Consider the following 19,504-nt stretch of genomic DNA (forward strand, 5'->3'; position numbering starts at 1 on the left):
GCCCCTCCCAATGTTGCAAATACCACAATCTAGAGACTCGAGTATAACAGAAGCCAAACAATTGCAACTCAGGATAAGAACATATATAGTAACAACCCTATGGATAATACTCCGCACCTGGATCGGACTTTAGCAAGAACCACTTCGGACCATCGTCTATCGCCCCCCACAAGCGCCAGATTCAGGCCCGTAAAAACCCTCAACTCGTGCATCTAGCCTTCGCTAGCACCAACGCTACGGGCATCCCCCAAGCCCTGAACCCCCAAAAAGGCGAGCTTCTCTACCAAGGACCCAAATTCGACCGAATGCTTACGCCCACGTGATGACGCGTTCTGTCGGCGATTGTGCTGTTCGATAGATCGAAGCGTGTGCTTGCGCGTTGCTCGTAGTTATCCGAAGGGCGTTAAAGTGCGTGGAAGGGCGCTGTGGGATTCTTGGTGCCTAGCAGCTCGTAGCAAGTAATCACTTAAGGTATTGAAATATTGGAAACCCCGCTCCGGACTTTCCACATAGTATAATAATAATATAGTTCACAATGTTCCTCAATGAAAATAGTCCTGTTGAATACATAGACAAACGAGTGGAAATTCACGCTTCATCATGGTTCAAAAGATAACGCAGGAATACGCCAATCACGGCTTGCCGCTGAAATGCGACATCTACACTCAAGACGATTACCCAAAGACCAACCCCGTGTTTCTATATTTTCACCCTGGAGGACTTGTCGACGGCAACCGTGATGTCATTGCGCCTTGGCTCGTACAGGTGAGAAGAAGCGGAAAAAGCTGAAAAAGATACTTCATAAAGCCTTTCCATTGACATGTGAAGTCGTAGGTGTGCATTCAGCGGAAATGGCCTCTCATCTCCCCGAGTTATCGCCTTCTCCCTCAGGCAGGTGGACAAGGTCTCCTAGAAGACGCCACAGCGGCATATGAATTTGCGCAGAATTGGGACACTCTAGCTTCTTCCAAACGATCAGTTATTGTCGGAGGCGCCAGTGGAGGCTACTTTATGGCTTCTCTCATCGCTCACCACTGTCAACCCAAACCTCTCGCCCTCTTCTCAATTCAAGGCATCAACACCTTCCACCACCCCTTCTTCAACTCATCCATCCAAACCGCCGGCGAAGAGATTCCCCATGCGTCAATGGGAAAATACATTGCCGGTCCAATCCAAGTCGGCGAGATGCCCACTGACGAATCCACATTTGTCTTGGACAAACTTACCCCCGACGGCGCAAAGAATCCATCATTCACGCCTCCCGTGCCCGCCACGAACACATCATCAGACGATACTTACCGAGGCATGCTCTACGACTACTACACCTTCAACAATTCCTTCCTCAGCATAGTCGGCTCCGTCGACCCCGGGTACCAATGGGCGAAACTTCCCGAGTCCAAGGATAGAGTTACGCAGTGGCCCAAGACGGTCATCTTTCACGGCAACAAGGATCCAGATGTGGAGCTCAATGTGAGCGAGGACATGCGTGACTGCTTGGGCGAAGATAAAGTCACGTTGATTATTGCTGATGGACAGCCTCATTTATATGAGCTGGAAAAGTTTATCGAGGATGATGCTCCTGGAATGGATGCTGTGAGGGAGGCTGTGGCTCGATTGGATGAGATTGTGGCCTCTGCGTGATTCGACGAAATATGAAATATGGTTACGACCTTATCAATTGCTTTCATTGGAGACAGCCTTTAGGGAGACAGATTGCGAGTCCCGTTTCAGATACGACTTACCGAAGGTCTCACGATTAGGTGATCCTCAACCAAAGACTAATTCCTCGTCAGCACTCACGCAGGGCGATTGCTGGGATCAGAGTAAGGATAGAGGATGTTGAGGTGAATGTTATTCGTAAATTCTAGTCAGCTATAAGAATGGCCTCTCCATTGAGACCTGTCCCTACCCGCTTCCAATTTTCTTCCCGCATTATGTATGCTCTGAAGATGGATGATTAACTACAATGACAAAATACATGTGAATAAGAAGAAAAGGCAAAAAATGAAAGACCGTTTACATCACGATCCCTTCCCAAAATTTAAAACACGACTATAGCATGCTTTTTCCCCACTCCACATCCATTATTCTTTCCTCCTTTTATTCAACACCTGTCACACCCCTTCTCCTTGGATTATCAATCCACACAAACTTCATTCTGTCGTCCCATGTTGGTCCACAAGTGAGATGAAAAAGTAGCAACAAGAGTTGCCTGGTCATTACGAAAGGTGTAGCTGGAGAGGTTTAGGGTTACATGAGAAATGATTCCGGTTTAGGTGTTCATTATGAAGATGTGGCTTTCTCGAGGCAGGCTTGAAGCTATTTATGGAGAAATTTCTGGTTAGTTGACATGACGAGCCATTTCAAATATATATCAAGATGAAAGACGAACCGCTTCGGGCATAATGCCCTGGTTGCTCAGATATCGACACATGCTCTTGACTAGCTCGACTTGCTCCTCGGGGTTGAGGCTGGTAATGGCCGTCTCCAGGACGCTACCAAGGGTGACTTTGTGAACCTCGATGAAGGTGTGGAAGTACATGTAGGCGAAGAAGCCCATGATGAACTGGCAGTCCATACGGTCCGTCATGCCGCCGTGTCCTGGGATAGAGTCGCCAAAGTCCTTAATCTTGAAGGTGCGCTTGAGACCAGAAGCGAAGAAACCGCCGAAAGGAGCGATGAGAGACGCAAAGGTGGCCAGGGCCAGGGCGTGCAGCTGCATCGGCGCAAACGTGAGAGAGAAGTTGGTGCCCGGGGGGAGGAAGAAGAATTGCGGGAGCTCCCAGGTGCGTGGGAGGAAGACGGGGTTTACGTCGCACTTCAAACCAGTAAAGACATTGGCGCCAAGGTCCTGCAAGTTGGATTGACGTGAGTATTAAACAACCGAATTGCCAAGAGAAGGGGGTTCACTTGGTTGACTTACGTTGACAGGGCAGATAAAGTACTTGGAGCGCATCAAGATGTTGACGAGCAAAAAGGAGAAGAGAATGGTCATGATCCATGCGCCGACAAATCCTTCGACAGTCTTCTTTGGCGAGAGCTTGATGAGCTGCGTGCGGCCAAAGGCAATACCACAGATGTAAGCAAAGATGTCGTTGGTGATGACCAGAGCCGCTGGCAGGAAAAACCAAATCATTCCCTCAAAGATGTTGTTCATCACAAAGTGGGCCTGAACGACGATGAGATATAAAGCCATGTGAGTCCAAGCAAAGTTGGTAAACTGGAACTTGTAGTGTCCGGCCTGAAGCGAAGCGACAAAGTAGACGAATCCTGGGCTGGCGTTAGAAGAGCCCATCTAGATGTTTCGTTACAAATAAAGAGAATTTACTTACCAAAGACGTAGAGCACAAAGCTGATGAAGCGGTGATGAGTAGCCAAAGGCAGAAGAACCTTGTCTACAAGCACAATATGCTTAAAATAATAGATGACGCTCTCGCCATACAGGAAATACATGGTAGAGGCTAGAAAGTACCAATTCAAGCTCTTGGTGGAGCGCAGCGATCTGGCACGGCTGGGAACATTGGCAATGGCAATGACTTCCTTGAAAGAAATGATTTGGACAGCTGTAACAATGGCGATCATGTAGATGTGCCCCATGAACAGCGCGCCAAAGAAGCCACCGATCATGACCAGCGTCCAGAAGGTCCGTGTCCAGAAGTTGGCCTTTTTCTTTTCATACTCGGCCTGCTTCTCGGCGGCAGTCGCGGGTCTCTGTTTGTCGCATTCTGTTAATTTCCGTTTTCCCCTCTTCCTCGAGACAAGAGACAAATAAGTGCGAAAGAGAATGGCGACTTGAGCTCACCTCTTGTACAGCCGCCAGCTTGGCTTGATTCTGTGCCCTGGTTCTTGTTGGGGACCCCTCTTCGCTCTTGTCGCTGAAGCTGGACCGGCGGCCCTCGGAGCCGCTGAGCTGGCCATTTGCATTCTTCATTGGGGACTTGCCCCCTCTCTTTGATCTGGCCATGGCGTGTCTGGATAGGAGAAGTGGTGGGACAGAGCGGGAGTCGCGATTCAACGGAGTGCTCGGAGGAGGATCGTCGATGGTAGGAGCTTCGGCGAGCTGCGATGAGGTGCCTGAGTTAGTCCAGCGCACAGTCGCCGTCTTGAATAGCTGGTTCTCCTCACCTTATATAGTCGACATTCCCAGCAGCGGTGGAGGGCGATTTAAATGTCGAGGTGGCCTTGTCCGATGGTGATGTGGGAAATCAGAAGCTACGTGGAGCTGACGAGTTTTGGTATCCCCATTATTGCCGTGGTGCTGGCGTGCGCCTGTAAATGCCTGGGGCTTGGCGCTAGCGAGCTGCTGGGATCGCAGAGGCTTTAGCTAGGCGAGAGTTTCACTGAAACCAGCAGCACTGGACCTCAAAAAACTCTCCATGGGCGGAGCTGTCCAAGAAGTGTCCGTACGAGTACATCCATGTACGAACAGCAGAATACGCGGAGATCTTCAAATTTTTGTCTACACTGGTATATTCTATCTACCTAGTAGTAGCTGCTATTTCTTCTACTATCTGCTACAAGAGCTTTGAAGCCTTCTTGTCCCTGTACTTGGAGGTCGCCAATGTTAGGTAATTTAATAATAAGGATGCCACATGCTCAAATTAATGTCGGGGTCCTGCGACTCCCCGTGCGCCATGACCGCATTCGCTTGGGCTCCCCGCAAACGCATGTGACGGCCATTTTGTATGTTGAGCAGTACCTCTTCCTACCTGGCCTCAACAAACTTATGAAGCTGTTTGCTATGCATAACACAGGTATGGGGATGGAAAATAAAAATAAAAAATATCACTTATTAGCAGGTAATCACAAGGATGTCTATGAAAAATGTCGAATAACCTCAATTATTGTCCTTAGAGGCAGCCTGTAATGCACAATTTCCGTCATGGCGCAACTAAAAAGCCGTCTCTAAGCAGGGACGACGTCATGCGACATGATGCGTAGATCAGGGCTGAGGAGTTGCACCGCCTCTTCCGCTCATATTTGCTAAGCCTTGAATTCAGGGCATGGCGCTGCATGCCGTGCTGCGAATTCTGCTCGCAATTGGCTATTCCATTCGGCATTGAATGACGTATGCTTCGTATCAATGGAGGAAATTTCATTTCTGGTCACAGCAAGCATTGCTACAGCGGAAAACACATGTAATCTCTGCGTAGCGTGTTGGACTACTGCAATCTTTACCAAATAAGTCTTCAGCCACACTTTAAAGATTCAGCCACACAAAGGACGGACTTCGAGAAAAAAACGTGACTTCGTGTCGCGTCGATTCGTCCATAATCGTGGGGAAGCTGGACCGCGCACCAGCTTCTGGTTCTTTTTTGTCCCACCATGGCTGCATAATAAGCAAAGCAAGCAATAGCCGTGCCAAGTCCGCCGCTCATAGCCGCCTGGAGCCATGAAGCAGATGGATTGACGATCCACGAATGATGGATCTCGACGAGTTTTCCGACGATGGCTTTGACGATCTCACCGACAATGTGCTCCAAGAGCTCGAGAATCAAGCTCTCCAGTCCACCCAGGCCCGGCCTCAACATGCCTTGACGCAGCAGTTCGACTACGCCTGGGAGCAGGAAGACGACGACCTCGACACCACCGAAGTGACCAACGATGTCGGGCTTCCTGTTGGCCGGCCCATTGTCGACAAGACACTGCGACAGCAGCCGCAACAGAAACAACAGCAGAGACCTCCCGTGCCCAATCCTCGATGGAACCCCACGATCGACTCAGCCGCCGCCAGGTCCGGGGCTCCTCTTGCGGAGCGGGCACGAATAGCCAATGTCCGGCCATTGAACCAGCCTTTCATGAGCTCTCAGCGACTCCCGGATTCCTCGCAAAGTACTAGTCGACCTCAGACAGCACAGCTTGCTGCTCTGCCAATGGCTTCTCAAGGGCAGTCGGGGACCATGGTGACAGCTCTCCAGAAAAGAATTCGTGTTTTAGAAGCAGAGCTCAATGCCGCTCGTGGCGAAGCCTCCATTCTCCGTTCAAATTCGACAAAAGCGCAGCACAGCTACGACGAGCAGATTGCACGCCTACGGAAGATGAATGCCGAGCAATTAAGCAAGCAAGAGAAAGCTATGGAGGCAGCCCTGGCAGCTGAGAAGCATGCCAATGTGGAACTTCAATTCATGCAACGCGATATGAAGGAGGTCAACGACCGAGCTCGGAAAAAAGAGCCCAATGCCAACAACACGGCGACGCCAAAGAAAGCTGCGAAGACTTGGGGCTTTGCCGATGGCTTCGATGAGATGGACATCGCTCCAAGCCCAAGCAAAGGCCAAGGGAGAGGCAAGACGGCCGGATCCGTTGCTACCAATATTGGAGAGCGGACGCCGAGCAAGGGGAAGCGAAAGCGCCAGATATCCGAGTCCCCGATGAAGGCGCTTGATATACACATGGGCGACGCCGAGATGAGCGAGGCAAAACCCATCTTTCAGCCAACATTACAGCAGCCTGTCATCATTGCTACGCCCACAGTTCCTTTTGATGTACGCAATTACTCACCAACTCAACTCTCGCTTGTTTACATACTGATTTGAAATTGTTAGTTTTTGCAAGTTGTACTTGATCACGGCTTTGCCCAAGGCCAACCCCCCACCTTTGACATACTCTCTCGCATCTCATTCCCTTCTGATCCAACAATCTCATTCTCAACTCTCATTTTTGAAAGACTCCCTCTGATGGGAAATCCCTATCAGCCAATGCAACTCCTGGTCGATTTCGCTGAACAGATCATCATCCTATGGACTCGGTGCTTTGAAGAGCAATTTTGGGAACCCATCAAATACCTTGTGTCGCTCATCTCCTTCACATTCCAGCTCCATACCTCGTCTGTCGCACCCCTCATCATTTCCAGGCTTGTGCCCGTAGCACAAACAACAATATTCACCGTTGCTGAAGGGCCCTCGCGTCTTTCGGACGGCACGGCGGCCAGCAATGATGAGCATGCCATTTTGGAACAGCAAATTGACACAACTCATATTCTCTCGCTACTGTACACGGCATCTTTGGCCTGCGCAACGATACCCACTGAGACTGAGGATGGCGCCAGATACACTTCTGCTGCATTTTGGAAACTCATTTCTCTCGACTTTACTCTTCTTCTTTTGATGCCAAAACAGAAAACGGTCGACATCATCGGGATGCTTGACTTGCTAGCCACCTCTTCGCTACCCGATTCTATCGGCCCAATATCTGACGAAAAAGATGCGGTAACCGTGGCGCGAGCCGTTATTGAGCGAGTATCTGCAAAGCTGATGGAACATCCCCGCGCCACAACTACCCCGGCGCAAAAACGAAGTGTACGACTTGCTGCCCTTCGAACGCTGGTTACTTTTGCAAGACATGAATTTGGTGCCAAGCAACTGGCATCTCACGACAACGCCCTTCCACGTCTAGTAGCTTGCTTGAGTACCTCCATCGACGAACTTTACGACCAACAAATTCCACCCAGCATTCTTCCTCCCCTTCCAGACGTCATGACATCTTCATCGCTAAAGTTTGCCGAATCTACGACCTCGGCTGAACTCTACCGCATAATCTCTCAATGTGTGACTCTCATCCACACCTTAGCAACAGACCCGTGGACGTCCAACTTGGCTGACATTACTCGAAAACTATCGCTTTCACATGGCGGAAGTCAACGCTACCTAATTGCACTTGGGAGGTTGACTTTTGCAGAAGAAGACCTTGTCATGGAGGCGGGAATTGAGGGAGAAATAGTCGAAGCGGCTCACGAGCTTTTGGAAATGGCAGTGACGCCGGATGAAGGAGAGATTGTGAGTGAAGCCTTTGGAGCTTAGTCTATGATGGATGTGGTTTTTTGTGCTTTGATTTGAGGTTTGTTATTGTTTATTGTAGATATGTTTTCTATACATGTCCTGGATGGATATTTGTGGTTAAGAAGCACCCTCGTGTGCTTGGTGTTCTGGGTAAAGGGGGGTATTTCATGGATAGCTTTGCATTGCATTTGTCACAATGATATCATCTTCAACGTCGATGGTTTTGGAAATATGACCATGCCTATAGTAAGAGACAATAACATGAGTGCAGTGGTGCTAACAGATTAGGTACGCTTAAGTATGGGCGTGCGTTAAGATACGGAGTGCTGGTTTTGGACCTGCCATTATGGTTGACATGGCTGTATTGATCGACAAACCAACGGTGAATACTAAACAAACACAGTGTCAAGGTTCTCATTTGCTTTCTAGAGAGTATGGTCTACTATCTGCCACCCAATTCCAGCGGCTTTTGGTTGTCATCCATCGTCAATTTCTTCATCGTTCCTGCTGCAGGTCTTCTCAAAGCATTGGTGTACTTCAGGTACCTTGGCAGTGGTACCTCTAGGTCTCGTGACCAACCTCGAGGTGCTCCTGCCGTTGCGCTCCTGCCAGCTGCTGAAATCCGCCCCTCTAGGCAACCATCGTGCTTCTACTCGGATTCACTTCTTTTTTCCTCCCACAAGGTCATTTAGCCGTTAGGGCTACCATTTCCTTGACTCTCCTCCTCCTCGGATTCCAGTTCCCCCTCTCCTCTCCGTTTCTTCTTTATCATCATCTTGTGTTCATGATCAAGCTGACAGAGATAAGCTGACAGAGATAGATTCACAGGCGTAACTTTTTCTCACCAGCATCATCATCGTCAAGTCCCGATGATAACGGCCTGATAGCGCCCCTCTTCAAGATGGAGCGACAGATTATACGCACTGAGGCAGAGGAAGCCATCGCAGCTCCAGTAACGGCAAGCCTCGCCGCCGTGATAGCAAGAGCAGATATTGTCGTTGAAGCAGCACCAGCATCAGCTGCACCATAACTGTATCCAGCTCGTCGGCGCTACCACGACTGCTTCAGAGCTGGCAATACGCAGTCTCTGTGTTTTCAGGTATCTTTCGGTGTACCTTTATCTAGTACGTTCCTCGGTTATCTACTCCTATCACTGCCTTCTTCCATCTTCTATTATGACGGGAGAGTTACCAGGCAATCATTCTGCGACTATGGCTAAAAATCTACTTTTAGGAGGACTCAGCTCACGGATGAAGCCATGTCCCAGCAAAGAGAAAATATTGTTTCCAGGCCCTGTGATGAGCCTATCAATCTTCCTACTCTTCATTCATTACAGTTGAGCATATGAAGATGAGGGTGGAAATTGGTACCAACATGCCATATGAAAAGTCAGTCAATCGGTTCCTTGCCAGAGATGGTAACACTGCGACCTTGAAAACAATCTGTGAGTTACAGAAGGCCGCAATGTCTTTGCAGTTGTGACCAGGCCATTAGAGGCGGGAGCCGTGAGACAGAACAGTCACACGAACAGACGAGGACGCGGCCGGACAGCGAAACCTTAGAGTTGTGGAGGTGGGCCATGAAGCTACAGGGATGCCAGTATGGAAGGTGATCGAAGCTGGACAACGCAAGCCCGAGGGGTATAACAGAACACAGGTGCGTCGTGCTGGCCAAGGGTAGGTGCCAAAGGGGTCTTGAGACACAACCCAGAGAACTTGAAGCTAAATAACACATTTTGCAGTTATTCTGAGAGTCAGCCACTCCAAGATGAACACAAGCCGAGAAGGGAATCTTTCAGTCGTTTCCAAATCAAAACGGCAGTGCCTACAGAAAGCTTGCCCGCATGGATGAAGGGCTAAGAGTTGAAGCCGACGGTCTCGATGACGACGGTGATGACACGGATTCCGATGAGTCAAGGAGCGTAAGCAGCCAACTTCGCCCACGATCTTGCAGCTCCCGCCTTCGGAGCCGCCTTCTTGTATCTGCGTCAAAAAAAAAACACCGAGAACGAAGAACGATCTTGTCGAGAAGCGTCGGTCCTGACTGTCGGTGCTGTGGCGATGTTCGTGTACCATCACGCAAAGTAAGACAAAGAATACGACCTTACATCAAGTATATCCAGAAAGAAGAACCGACAAACGTCCTGTGGGATGTGTAGCGCATTACTGCAGCCGGTGCAGAAAGCCGATGGGACTTTGGCGCGCGTGGCGATTGAATGAAAGCATGTTGATGTTTGTCAATGGCAATCCCATTCAGTCTTGAATGGGCTCCGTGTATAGGAGAGAACATTACATTCGGTCTTGAATGGGCTCTGTGTATAGGAGCGGGCTCTGTGTATAGGAGCGAAAATCCCGATTCATCTTCCATGGGCTCCTTTTGTGGGAGATAGCCAGGTTGATGATGGCTTGGGCGGCCTGGTCTTCCATGGGCTCCTATTATAGGAGATAGCCAGGATGGGGTTCGCTGGCAAGGAAATTCCGTTCGATCTTCCATGGGCTCCTTTTGTGGGATAGCCAGGGTTTCGGCGGGTCCCGATGGTTTTCGGGACTCCAGTGTCATCTTCCATGGGCTCCTCTTGTAGGAGATAGCCAGGTTGGGGTTCGCTGGCAAGGGTTGTCGATCTTCCATGGGCTCTGTGTATAGGAGATAGCCAGGTGGTCGATGACGAAAAGGTTGTCGATATTTCATGGGCTCCGTGTATAGGAGATTGCCAGGTGGTCGACGGATTCCCGATGGATTTCGGGATGTTTTTTTTTTTTTTTCATTGCTTTCTTGGCCTGCTGAGGAGGCGAAGAAGATGTCTTTCTATTTCACCGTCAGGGAAGCTTGTTATTCAATAGTCAATACGCAAAGGCTGTGGCCATTCAGTTTGTCACGATATCGCTGCTTCCCATACAGTCGAATAGCGGAGGCCACATCCGCACTAACATAGACAACAGCATGGCCAACAATATGGGCATTGAATAGCAACTGGCGGAGAAATCACGGTTATAATATGTACGGTTATCATATACGCCGGGGAATAGTCTAAGGGATTACTACAAAATAAGATTCGGAGAATGATGGAGATATGTACGGAGTAGGTATGGGGTATAGTAAGCAACCGTTGAACGAACAGGAAGCATCTGCCGCCCCAGAGATGATGACATGAGCGCTCATATATCAAAGATTATCAAGGATATCTACTCCGTACCGGGCATCTCACATTTTCGTCAAGGTTCTCGCTTCTCTGGCGGCAAATATTAAAATATTATGCAGGTGTTCCGAGGCATCCCTGAGAGTTAATAAGCTTCCCCGCAAAGCTCGATCCCGTGAAGCAATCCCGAGTCAATGCTTCCAGGGCCTGGAATTGCCAGGGCTCGGTCCAACTTATGTAAGCTGCCGGTTGCCTCGGCTCAACCCCACAAACCCCGGCCGGCGACCATCCATAAAGCTCGTGGATCCCCAGATTGTCTGCAAGGGGCGACTTGATTGCTGCAAAGTGATACCGTCTTTACGTCGAATTGTTTCTTAGATCTTGCGGATACAGTACATCACATCACACCATGGCTGTCGAACGAATTGGCTCCATCATCAAGCACCTGGCCCCCGGGTCATCGCTGAACAACATGTAAGGAACCGGCTCTGGCGCGCTTGGGAATTATTTCACATGCTGACACGCTATTCGTCCTGTAGCCAGTCCAAGAACCCCGACGACATCGTCATCACCTATGCTGCTCGAACACCGCTCACCAAGGCTGGCAAGGGCGGCCTCAAGGACACCAGCCTAGAGTACATGGTCTATGCTCTGCTGGAGAAGGTTCGCGAGAGAAGCGGTGTTGACCCTGCTCTCGTTGAGGACATCTGCCTCGGCAACGTATGTCATGTCCTAGATTGAGATCCGGCCATATATCCGATTATAGTCCGCTAACGATTGTCTCTCACAGGTGACCGATGCCCAAGCCGCCTACAAGGTCCGAACTGCTGCCCTCGCTGCCGGCTACCCCAACACCGCCGGTGCCAGCTCCGTCAACCGCTTCTGCTCCTCCGGTCTCAAGGCTATTGCAGACATTGCCCACTCCATCTCCAATGACTCCATCGCCGTGGGCATTGCCATGGGCGCCGAGAGCATGTCCCACGGCCGCCCTACCGAGGAGTTCGATGAGGCCGTGTTGAAGAAGAGCCAGGAGGCCGACGACGCCGTTCAGCCCATGGGCTGGACCAGCGAGAACGTCAGCAAGGACTTTGGCATTGACCGGGTCACCATGGACAAGTACGCAGCGGAGAGTTTCCAGCGAGCCGAGAAGGCCCAGAAGGCCGGCCTTTTCGACGACGAGATTGTCCCCATCACCACACAGGTCAAGGACAAGAACGGCGAGCTGAAGCAGGTTACTCTAACCCAGGACGACGGCATCCGCCCCGGCACCACCGCCGAGGGCCTGGCCAAGATCCGTGCTGCTTTCCCTCAGTGGGGACCTACCACTACCGGTGGCAACGCCTCCCAGGTCACCGACGGTGCTGCCGCCGTTGTCCTGATGAAGCGATCAACCGCCATCAAGCTGGGTCTGCCCATCATGGCCAAGTACGTTGGCTCCACCGTCGCCGGTGTTGCTCCCCGCATCATGGGCATCGGCCCCAGCGTCGCCATCCCCAAGCTCCTCTCCATCTACAACATCAACCTCAACGACATTGACGTCGTCGAGGTCAACGAGGCCTTTGCCTCCATGGCCGTCTACTGCCGCGACAAGCTCAGCCTGGACTGGTCCAAGATGAACCCCAAGGGAGGCGCCATCGCCCTGGGCCATCCTCTGGGAGCCACGGGTGCCCGACAGGTTGTCACTGGTCTGAGCGAGCTGCGGAGGACCAAGAAGAAGCTGTTGTTGACGAGCATGTGCATTGGTACCGGCCAGGGCATGGCTGGTCTGTTTGTCAACGAGCAGGTGTAAAAAAAAACCATTGGGATGGATGAGATATGGATCATTGATAATAGGGTCATGTATAGCTAGCTACCTACTAGATGTCTCTTTTTTGTGTGTACTATGAAATACTAGCGAATTCCTTTTTGTTTCTTTTAAAATGTCTGAGCACCTGGAAGATTTCTCGTCTTTGCTTTCCAATTGATTTCGAGAATCGCGATGTGTGACTTGAGCGCGGATCTCGGCAATGCAGTGTCTTGGCTGTTATGCTGATGGAATGTGGCTGGAATTAGGCGTGGTGCTACCCTGCAAAAGATGTACAACAACGCGGTGAATACGTGAGGTATGTGAGCAGGATGAAATTGACGCGCTGTTATGATATTATCTCCTTTTTGCTTCTAGTTTTTTCTTTATGTATTCTATTTGCAGTCTTTAATAGCTACTGGGTAGTGTCGTCTTATACGTAGACAATCATGTAAACACTCTCCTCCAAAAATGTACATAATTCAGATTTAGATGTCACTTATCTTATCAATCATCTAAACTGGCCCTTTGACACCTCGGCATTTTGACAGTTTAGCATTTTGATAGGCGTACTTTGACACTTGACACATTTGACATTGGACCTTATGTTCTCACTCTTCAAAAGATCAGCACATTGAAACCCTGTCCAGAAACAATATCACGCTCACCGAGACCGGCAGCAAACAATGCAGCCCGTCCCGCGACCACCTGCTCGTAGTGTCAGGTGCGCATCCTGTTAGTCAATCGCCGGCCTCTTATTGGTGTCGATTAGTCCCTGGGCGGTCTGGCCCTGCACGTTGAGGCGCTGCCTCACCGCATTCGCCCCCCCAAACTTCCAGTGGAGCGGTGCCCTGTGGAGAAGGGTCTTCAGCGCTGTGTCGCACTGTTGTGCCCGCCCTATCCCCGCTGATGTCACCCGCGGCTTCGGCTTGGGAAACCATCCATTCTGCCTGTATTGCAATTTTTTCGGTCGCCAAGACTCCATTCCATTGTACGCAACTTCGATTCTCCCTCCTCTTCTCTCCACGGACACTCTTTTGTCACTTGGAAGCATCCGGCCGTCGGCGGCTGGGAAAAAGAGACGGGAAAAGCTGCACCGCCTAGCTCGGGATCGGCTTTTATGGAATCCTTGGGCGACGACTCGATCTTCCGCTAGTTACTGTTTCGAAGCGGTGGATTTGGAGCGTTGGCCCTCGACTGGACAGGTCGCCTCAAACACCACGGAAAGCTCTCTAAAGCCTATCGCGTTAGCAGAGAAGCACTTATAAACCGAGATCCCGAATGCACGATACGACCCCGAGCTCTATAATCCCGATTGTGTGAAAATGTCGGGACCTCCGCCGCCGCTGAACCGCGCGGACTCGTCCAAAGACCACCGCCCTTTGCAACCAAGCACTCTTCGACAAAGCCATACTCCTCCTAGCCGTCCAGGGAGCGGTGATAGCCAGAGCAGCGATGTGTATCCGTCTATCACAGCTATTGGCGACTCGTTTGCCAGCGAATCGACGCCCTTGATACTGGACGACCAGGCAGGGTCCCGCAGCCATGGCACCTTCGACCCTCAATCTTCTTCGCCTCCCAATGGCCTCTTTGGCGGAAGCACCGATGACGAGAGCGAATCGCAGGATCATGGGTCAAACGGTGGCTTCTTTTCGTCTCTCTCAGGGAATGATGACTGGAAGAGGTGGCTCTCAAGGAGGATGCGAACGACTAAGATGGGTCACAGCAGCGAGCTTGCTGAGCAAGCTGGTTTTCGGGATACTCCCTTCATGTGAGCTTGTTTCTTACCGGCATCTTGCCATTATTGTCGAGACATATGGCAGCCTAAACTGACTCATGCGGACAGGTATCTGGCATACTACATCCCGTGTCTGAATTGGATCCAACAGTACAAGCTGTCATACCTCCAGGGCGACTTCATTGCAGCCGTCACCATGGCCTCGTTTTACCTGCCGATGGCGCTCTCGCTTGCGTCCAATCTGGCACACGTTCCGCCCATCTTCGGTCTCTATGGCTTCATCTTCAATCCCTTCGTATATGCGTTACTCGGATCCTCTCCGCAAATGGTTATCGGCCCTGAGGCAGCTGGATCTCTTCTCGTGGGCACCGTGGTGAAATCGAGGGTCGATTCTGGAGGTGGAGATTCAGAGGACAACGACATTCTGCATGCCCAAATTTGCGGCGTGGTTGGCGGTATGGCTGGCGCCATGGTCCTTATTGCGGGGCTGGCAAGATTGGGTTTCTTGGACAGCGTTTTGAGCAGGCCCTTCTTGAGAGGCTTTATTTCAGCCATCGGATTCGTTATTGCAGTAGACCAGCTGATCCCCGAACTCGGCCTTGCTGCCCTTGCGGAAGAGGAGGGCGTAAATCACGGAAGCAGTGTCGACAAAATCGGATTCATTGTCAAGAACGTTGGCGAGACCCACAAGCTCACCTTTGCTGTTGCGGGTATCAGTTTTGTGATTATTATGATATTCCGGTAAGTTGGAGAGAAGCAGTCTTGGCAAATGGACAGGGCCAATTCATAGCTAACGCTTTCATTCTTTATAGCGAACTCAAGCGTCGTTTGGAGAAGAGGTTTCCTGGAGTTGCCTATTTCCCTGATCGATTCCTCGTTGTCGTTGTTTCGGCCATCTTGTGCTGGCACCTTGACTGGGAAGATAAGGGTGTCGAGGTTCTTGGATCTGTTAAGGCCGCCTCCGGAGGTATCTTCGAATTCCGATGGCCGTTCCAGCTCGCCCATATGCAGCACATTCGCTCGGCCATGTCAACGTCTTTTCTCATTGCACTCCTCGGCTTTTTTGAGTCGTCGGTTGCGGCCAAGAGTTTGGGCGGTAGCTCGATCCCTGGCATCGAGCTCAGTGCGAACCGAGAGATGATTGCCCTGGGAACTGCCAATCTCGTTGGCTCCATGTTCATGGCACTGCCCGCATTTGGTGGCTATGGACGAAGCAAGGTGAACAAGACGACTGGTGCAAAGACTCCGATGAGCTCCGTCTTCCTCAGTTTGATATCAGTGCTGTCCGTCTTGTTTCTGTTGCCGTATTTCTATTTCCTGCCGGTAAGCAAATAGCACCACAGCCCCGATACACATTTCATCACAGTAGGCTAATCAAATGCACTTGGCAGAAACCCGTTCTTTCGTCAATGATCTCTGTCGTTGCATGGTCGCTGATAGAAGAGGCTCCTCACGATATTTCATTCTTCCTTAAGATTCGGGGTTGGACCGAGCTGGGCCTCATGGCAGCTATCTTCCTCTCCACCATCTTTTACTCCCTGACCCTGGGTATGGCTCTTGGCGTAGGAATCTCCCTGCTCCTGGTTATCAAGCACAGCACTCGACCCCGCATCCAGATCCTGGGCCGTGTTCCAGGCACCAACCGATACGAGAACCCGGAATCCCTCGATTCTAGAATTGAGTTTATCGAGGGGTGCCTTATAGTCAAGATTCCAGAACCCTTGACTTTCGCCAACACCGGCGAACTCAAAGCACGTCTTCGGCGATTGGAGTTTTACGGCACATCGCGAGCGCACCCCGCCCTGCCGCGCATTCGCAGCCACGATTCAAACCGCAACATCATCTTCGACATCCATGGCGTGACTTCCATGGATGGATCTGGCACGCAAGTGCTCGAGGAGATCGTGCGGGAGTACCGGGAGAGGGGCGTACGGGTCTTTTTCGCCCGCGCACCGCATCACCGGGATCACCCTGTGTGGCAGCTCATGGACAAGAGCGGCATCGTCGACTTGTGCGGCGAGAGGCACTTTGTTAATGATGTCGACGCTGCACTGCGACTGACTGAATACGAAGACAGCGTTATGACGCAGTAAAGATAAAGGCCATCGCGAGGGGGCTTGCATGAAGATTTTGGATGAAGCTACGAGGCTATGCATATCAGCGAATTCTCTGTTTCTTCCCTTTTTGTTTTCATTTTTCTCTTTCTATTCTTTCTTTTTATACCTTTGCTTTTACACAGCGGTCATGCATGTATAAACCTAGACCTTGCAGCGTGAGAGGGATTATGTATTTGATACGGTAGCAGCTATTTTTAGAGATATCCAGGTGTTTGCTTATTACTCTTTCAGTCTAGGTATCTATTGTAGCGGAGTATTTCTACTTTCTTATAATGTCTCTACTTTCTTTTAGTGTTTGTCATGTCTGGTTAGGCGACATGCGTCTATTCCTGAATTCTGCTTGATTGGGTAAACCACCTTTGTGTCAGAAGAACATACCCTGTACTGAGATGAATTCGACTGGCAACGGCTGATGAACAGCGTACCTTTACTTTGCTTAGAACATAAATCGGGTTTACCAGAGACTAACGTTCTTCATCCTGTTCCATGATATTATGTTAAGAGGAAATTTTTATCTACCATCTTTCTATGCCAACAGATGAAACAAAAGTTTATCATCATTGACCATGGGATTCATTGTATTATAAGTCTGCCGTCAGACGAGAGCTGATCTTATCGTATTCCCTCTTACCAATATGTATATAACTTGTAAGTGGCGTCAAGTTTTCTTCAAATACTGACACTCTTTATTTACTCTTACTAGATGACTTTACGAGAACAGCCTCGAGATTTGCTTTATTGTCTCTGTGTAGTCGTCGGAAGATGCGTCCATCTTGGGATATGTTGCCCACAATTGTAAACCGATTTTGCTATAGGTTGCTTGAATTATGGTATACTGATATGTATCCACGAGTAGGCAATGGAAGAGACCGCAAGAGAGTTATTGTTAACATGGCCAAAGTCGATCTGCTAACAGAGCATCATACTGCACACATCATCATCGAAGGTTTGACTACGATAATACTCTTTCTGAGGTTCAGAAGACAGAAAGAATTCAAGTCGTTGCTCGAGATGAGCAAAGCCGTGTTTTTTGACAAGATACTCAGAGGAGGCTGCGTGTTAACGCACTTGAATGGATTGCTCTCCACGATATTTGATTCTCCATGGAGATATCGTGTCAAAAACGCCAACAGGCTTTGAAGTACCAATACCACAGGATACTCCAATACTCCAATCTAGATAATTTCGGAAATCCGTAGAAACGGGGAGGATGCGATTTTTTTCGGGGGTTTCCCCGCATGGGCGCCCGACCCAGAAAACACCTGGAGGTTTGCCGAAAGTTCGTATCATCGATATCTGTTGGGGGTCACAGGCAAGGGAATTTCGATTAAGTCGTGGCAACCGTGGTTATGAGTGATCACGATCTCAATGAGTTGCGTCTGGTCAACACCCCATCTCAAAGAGTTATCGAATAGGCGACATGGGATGCATTAAGAAGTTAGAGTCAGGTATGTTGCATCTTGGTAACTGCATTTGCCATGACAATGGATGGTCGTAAGCTACGGGTCCCGTTGGGCCGGCTCACACGGACATTCGACAAAGTCCGCGGCACCGCACCGTTGCAGTGATGCGAGAAAGTTGGATTGGAGTCGCCGTGAATGGTAAAGGACCTTTGTTTTCACAAGTCGGAATCGGACGGAAATATGTGTCATAATATCGGCGAAGGAGGAAACTTGGTTAGTGGATGTCGGTTGGTTCTCGATCATGGTTTTCTTTTGGAATGTAGGATTGAAGAGCAGCGGGTTCAGCGGTTGTGCTCATTTCTTCGGGGTATCAGCTCTATTAGTCAATATGTGAGCGCCTGAAATAATAGCTTGATAACATATATTGTCACAGTCGATAATAGAGAGAGCTCTTGTGGATAATGTCAGATATTAGAAGAACGTAGAGATACTAAATGAATGTAGAGATGATGGAAGAAGGTAAGATATTGAAGGCCAACACATCAACTAGAAGATAACTGCTATGATACTACCACATTACTTACGAGTACCTAATGTATTAAAGTAAGTTCTTTCTCTCCATCGGACAAGCACGTAATTGTTGCTGAAGTCATTAGCACATCTTATTTGTGTTGATATCTTCTTTGATTGCTGGAGATGATTACCCTTGCACCAATCATGCAGATAAAAGGAGTCTCCATCAAGGAGGGCCCCTTAAGTGGCAACCCTAAGCTTATTGTTTTCTAGTCTAAGACATTAGACTAAGTAGATGCTCTGTTGGGAACATTTGAACAAGAGGACCTTTGTACCCACACCCCTAGTTTACAAAGTAGTAGGCAGAAGAGTAGCAGCGGTGACGGGGCAGGACGGAGTCTACGGAATACGCCAGTTTAAAAATATACGCAGTGAAAAAGTAGCCTTACTTTGTTTGAATAAGTTAAGGTTAGTTGATGTTGCTTTTGTTGTTGCTTTGGGATAGCTGGGTGGCCGGGGGGATGAAGGGTGTGCGTCTCTGCATGAGGCATGTGAGAGCCAAGTGTGTGTTTTGACGGGGAGGCTGATGCCAAGTCGGAAGCTGCCAAGTCGAAAGCTGCCAAGTCGGAGGTTTTTTGAAAACTTCATCAGGCTATTGAACGGTGAGTTCTGTTCAAGTCTACGTAGTTGGCTCACCTAGAGATACGGATTCGTCCTGTGATAGGCCCTTTACGAAAAGAAGGAGTGTTGTATATGGTCTGTTGAATGATATGTGGGATCACAAGGCTTGAAAATCAGGCACTCGGCTCGAACCAGATGAGAAAAAATCTCATCACATCATTTCCTCAGACCGGGGTAGAAGGGCAAGGGCGTGTTGGACAGATCCCGGAGGATAGCCATGTGTCCTGCGGAGGATTATCGATGTGGTAATGAGGTAGCATTAAGCCTCGGCAGGATAGCCGTATGGATTTTGCGGCTGATCCAGAGCAAGCGTGAAGCCGACGGTTGGTTGTCTGATGCTGATCCAACATGTAAG

The 19,504-nt window shown here is 49.8% G+C and overlaps 5 protein-coding genes across 5 annotated transcripts; 4 read left to right on the forward strand and 1 right to left on the reverse strand.

The window, feature by feature from the left end:
* The first annotated feature begins 508 nt into the window (after positions 1–508).
* Positions 509–1,930, forward strand: V8C40DRAFT_252373 (alpha/beta hydrolase). The gene is made up of 2 exons (XM_083217382.1): positions 509–765; positions 835–1,930. The coding sequence occupies exons 1-2, from the start codon at positions 601–603 to the stop codon at positions 1,639–1,641; spliced, it is 972 nt and encodes a 323-aa protein (XP_083070106.1). The 5' UTR covers positions 509–600; the 3' UTR covers positions 1,642–1,930.
* V8C40DRAFT_252376 (phosphatidate cytidylyltransferase) lies at positions 1,838–4,218 on the reverse strand. The gene is made up of 6 exons (XM_083217383.1): positions 4,126–4,218; positions 3,803–4,060; positions 3,333–3,711; positions 2,924–3,270; positions 2,393–2,851; positions 1,838–2,319 (listed from the first exon to the last, which is right to left on the reverse strand). Exons 2-6 carry the CDS (start codon positions 3,962–3,964, stop codon positions 2,284–2,286), a joined length of 1,383 nt encoding a protein of 460 aa, XP_083070107.1. The 5' UTR covers positions 3,965–4,060; positions 4,126–4,218; the 3' UTR covers positions 1,838–2,283.
* Positions 4,219–5,129: 911 nt separating this feature from the next.
* V8C40DRAFT_68441 (Rad26 family protein) lies at positions 5,130–8,031 on the forward strand. Its single transcript, XM_083223306.1, has 2 exons — positions 5,130–6,485; positions 6,546–8,031. The coding sequence occupies exons 1-2, from the start codon at positions 5,421–5,423 to the stop codon at positions 7,797–7,799; spliced, it is 2,319 nt and encodes a 772-aa protein (XP_083070108.1). The 5' UTR covers positions 5,130–5,420; the 3' UTR covers positions 7,800–8,031.
* Positions 8,032–11,221: 3,190 nt separating this feature from the next.
* V8C40DRAFT_252381 (Thiolase, N-terminal domain-containing protein) lies at positions 11,222–12,835 on the forward strand. The gene is made up of 3 exons (XM_083217384.1): positions 11,222–11,388; positions 11,454–11,634; positions 11,705–12,835. The coding sequence occupies exons 1-3, from the start codon at positions 11,324–11,326 to the stop codon at positions 12,701–12,703; spliced, it is 1,245 nt and encodes a 414-aa protein (XP_083070109.1). The 5' UTR covers positions 11,222–11,323; the 3' UTR covers positions 12,704–12,835.
* An 810-nt stretch (positions 12,836–13,645) lies between these two features.
* V8C40DRAFT_252383 (sulfate transporter family-domain-containing protein) lies at positions 13,646–17,017 on the forward strand. Its single transcript, XM_083217385.1, has 4 exons — positions 13,646–14,468; positions 14,544–15,176; positions 15,248–15,758; positions 15,827–17,017. The coding sequence occupies exons 1-4, from the start codon at positions 14,023–14,025 to the stop codon at positions 16,526–16,528; spliced, it is 2,292 nt and encodes a 763-aa protein (XP_083070110.1). The 5' UTR covers positions 13,646–14,022; the 3' UTR covers positions 16,529–17,017.
* The last annotated feature ends 2,487 nt before the right edge of the window (positions 17,018–19,504 follow it).

Source organism: Trichoderma camerunense (assembly GCF_050948025.1).
Source record: "Trichoderma camerunense strain CBS 138272 chromosome Unknown V8C40scaffold_16, whole genome shotgun sequence".
Taxonomy (NCBI): Eukaryota; Fungi; Ascomycota; class Sordariomycetes; order Hypocreales; family Hypocreaceae; genus Trichoderma; species Trichoderma camerunense.

Coding starts and splice junctions, on each gene's coding strand:
- V8C40DRAFT_68441 (XM_083223306.1), top strand. CDS start 5,421: ATGATGGATCTCGACGAGTTTTCCGACGATGGCTTTGACGATCTCACC. Junction 6,486..6,545: donor CGCCCACAGTTCCTTTTGAT/GTACGCAATTAC, acceptor TGAAATTGTTAG/TTTTTGCAAGTTGTACTTGA.
- V8C40DRAFT_252381 (XM_083217384.1), top strand. CDS start 11,324: ATGGCTGTCGAACGAATTGGCTCCATCATCAAGCACCTGGCCCCCGGG. Junction 11,389..11,453: donor GGGTCATCGCTGAACAACAT/GTAAGGAACCGG, acceptor TTCGTCCTGTAG/CCAGTCCAAGAACCCCGACG. Junction 11,635..11,704: donor AGGACATCTGCCTCGGCAAC/GTATGTCATGTC, acceptor TGTCTCTCACAG/GTGACCGATGCCCAAGCCGC.
- V8C40DRAFT_252383 (XM_083217385.1), top strand. CDS start 14,023: ATGTCGGGACCTCCGCCGCCGCTGAACCGCGCGGACTCGTCCAAAGAC. Junction 14,469..14,543: donor TTTCGGGATACTCCCTTCAT/GTGAGCTTGTTT, acceptor TCATGCGGACAG/GTATCTGGCATACTACATCC. Junction 15,759..15,826: donor CGTATTTCTATTTCCTGCCG/GTAAGCAAATAG, acceptor TGCACTTGGCAG/AAACCCGTTCTTTCGTCAAT.
- V8C40DRAFT_252373 (XM_083217382.1), top strand. CDS start 601: ATGGTTCAAAAGATAACGCAGGAATACGCCAATCACGGCTTGCCGCTG. Junction 766..834: donor TTGCGCCTTGGCTCGTACAG/GTGAGAAGAAGC, acceptor GTGAAGTCGTAG/GTGTGCATTCAGCGGAAATG.
- V8C40DRAFT_252376 (XM_083217383.1), bottom strand. CDS start 3,964: ATGGCCAGATCAAAGAGAGGGGGCAAGTCCCCAATGAAGAATGCAAAT. Junction 3,712..3,802: donor AGCTGGCGGCTGTACAAGAG/GTGAGCTCAAGT, acceptor TGCGACAAACAG/AGACCCGCGACTGCCGCCGA. Junction 2,852..2,923: donor ACTTTATCTGCCCTGTCAAC/GTAAGTCAACCA, acceptor TCCAACTTGCAG/GACCTTGGCGCCAATGTCTT.